General features: G+C 39.9%; 1 protein-coding gene across 1 annotated transcript in view; it reads left to right on the forward strand.

The window, feature by feature from the left end:
* Positions 1-69: 69 nt before the first annotated feature.
* LOC111671871 (ras-related C3 botulinum toxin substrate 2) overlaps positions 70-589 on the forward strand; it is a gene marked incomplete at its 3' end in the record, with an annotated part of 15,155 nt that continues 14,635 nt past the window's right edge. Inside the window, exon 1 of the mRNA XM_023429102.2 lies at positions 70-221. Coding sequence (XP_023284870.2) covers positions 129-221 — 93 coding nt within the window. The remainder of the gene's footprint in view (positions 222-589) is intronic.

Here is a 589-nt window from a genome sequence, read left to right on the forward strand (position 1 = left end):
TTCTCTCCTTTCCAATAAATGTCTCATCATGAGACTCTACCTTGGCACAAATGACTCACCAACTGATTGACTGATTGATCGCTGACCTTCTTACTCCCCGCAGATTTGACAACTACTCAGCTAATGTGATGGTCGACAGCAAGCCAGTCAACCTGGGCCTTTGGGATACAGCTGGACAGGAAGACTACGACAGGCTCCGCCCACTCTCCTACCCACAGACGGTATACTATCACTAACACGAAGGAAAAAATGATAAAGTAAAATACACTTTGTGTCCCATTGGGTTTCACACTGGGAGTCAAGAGCGTTTCAGATCTATATACAACACTGAAGAGTGATCGTGCTACAGCTGATTAAATTAGAAGACAGGAACAGAAAAGAGAAGAAAGATGTTACTGAGGAAGCTGATTAATGTGGGAAAACACGTAATATGTAGATATAAACTCCTACAAATGCAGATGACTTTATAGTGTTAGACTTGACTGTGATAAAGTAAAAATGTTTGTATCAGAATCAGTAGTATTGTATAGTAGTAGCAGTAGCATAGTATCAGAATACACATATAAAACCTTTGTTATTGTGACTGGTT

This window comes from Seriola lalandi, unplaced genomic scaffold, assembly GCF_002814215.2.
Source record: "Seriola lalandi dorsalis isolate HSWRI2012SDOR001 ecotype SW California unplaced genomic scaffold, Sedor1 jcf7180002054887, whole genome shotgun sequence".
NCBI lineage: Eukaryota > Metazoa > Chordata > Actinopteri > Carangiformes > Carangidae > Seriola > Seriola lalandi.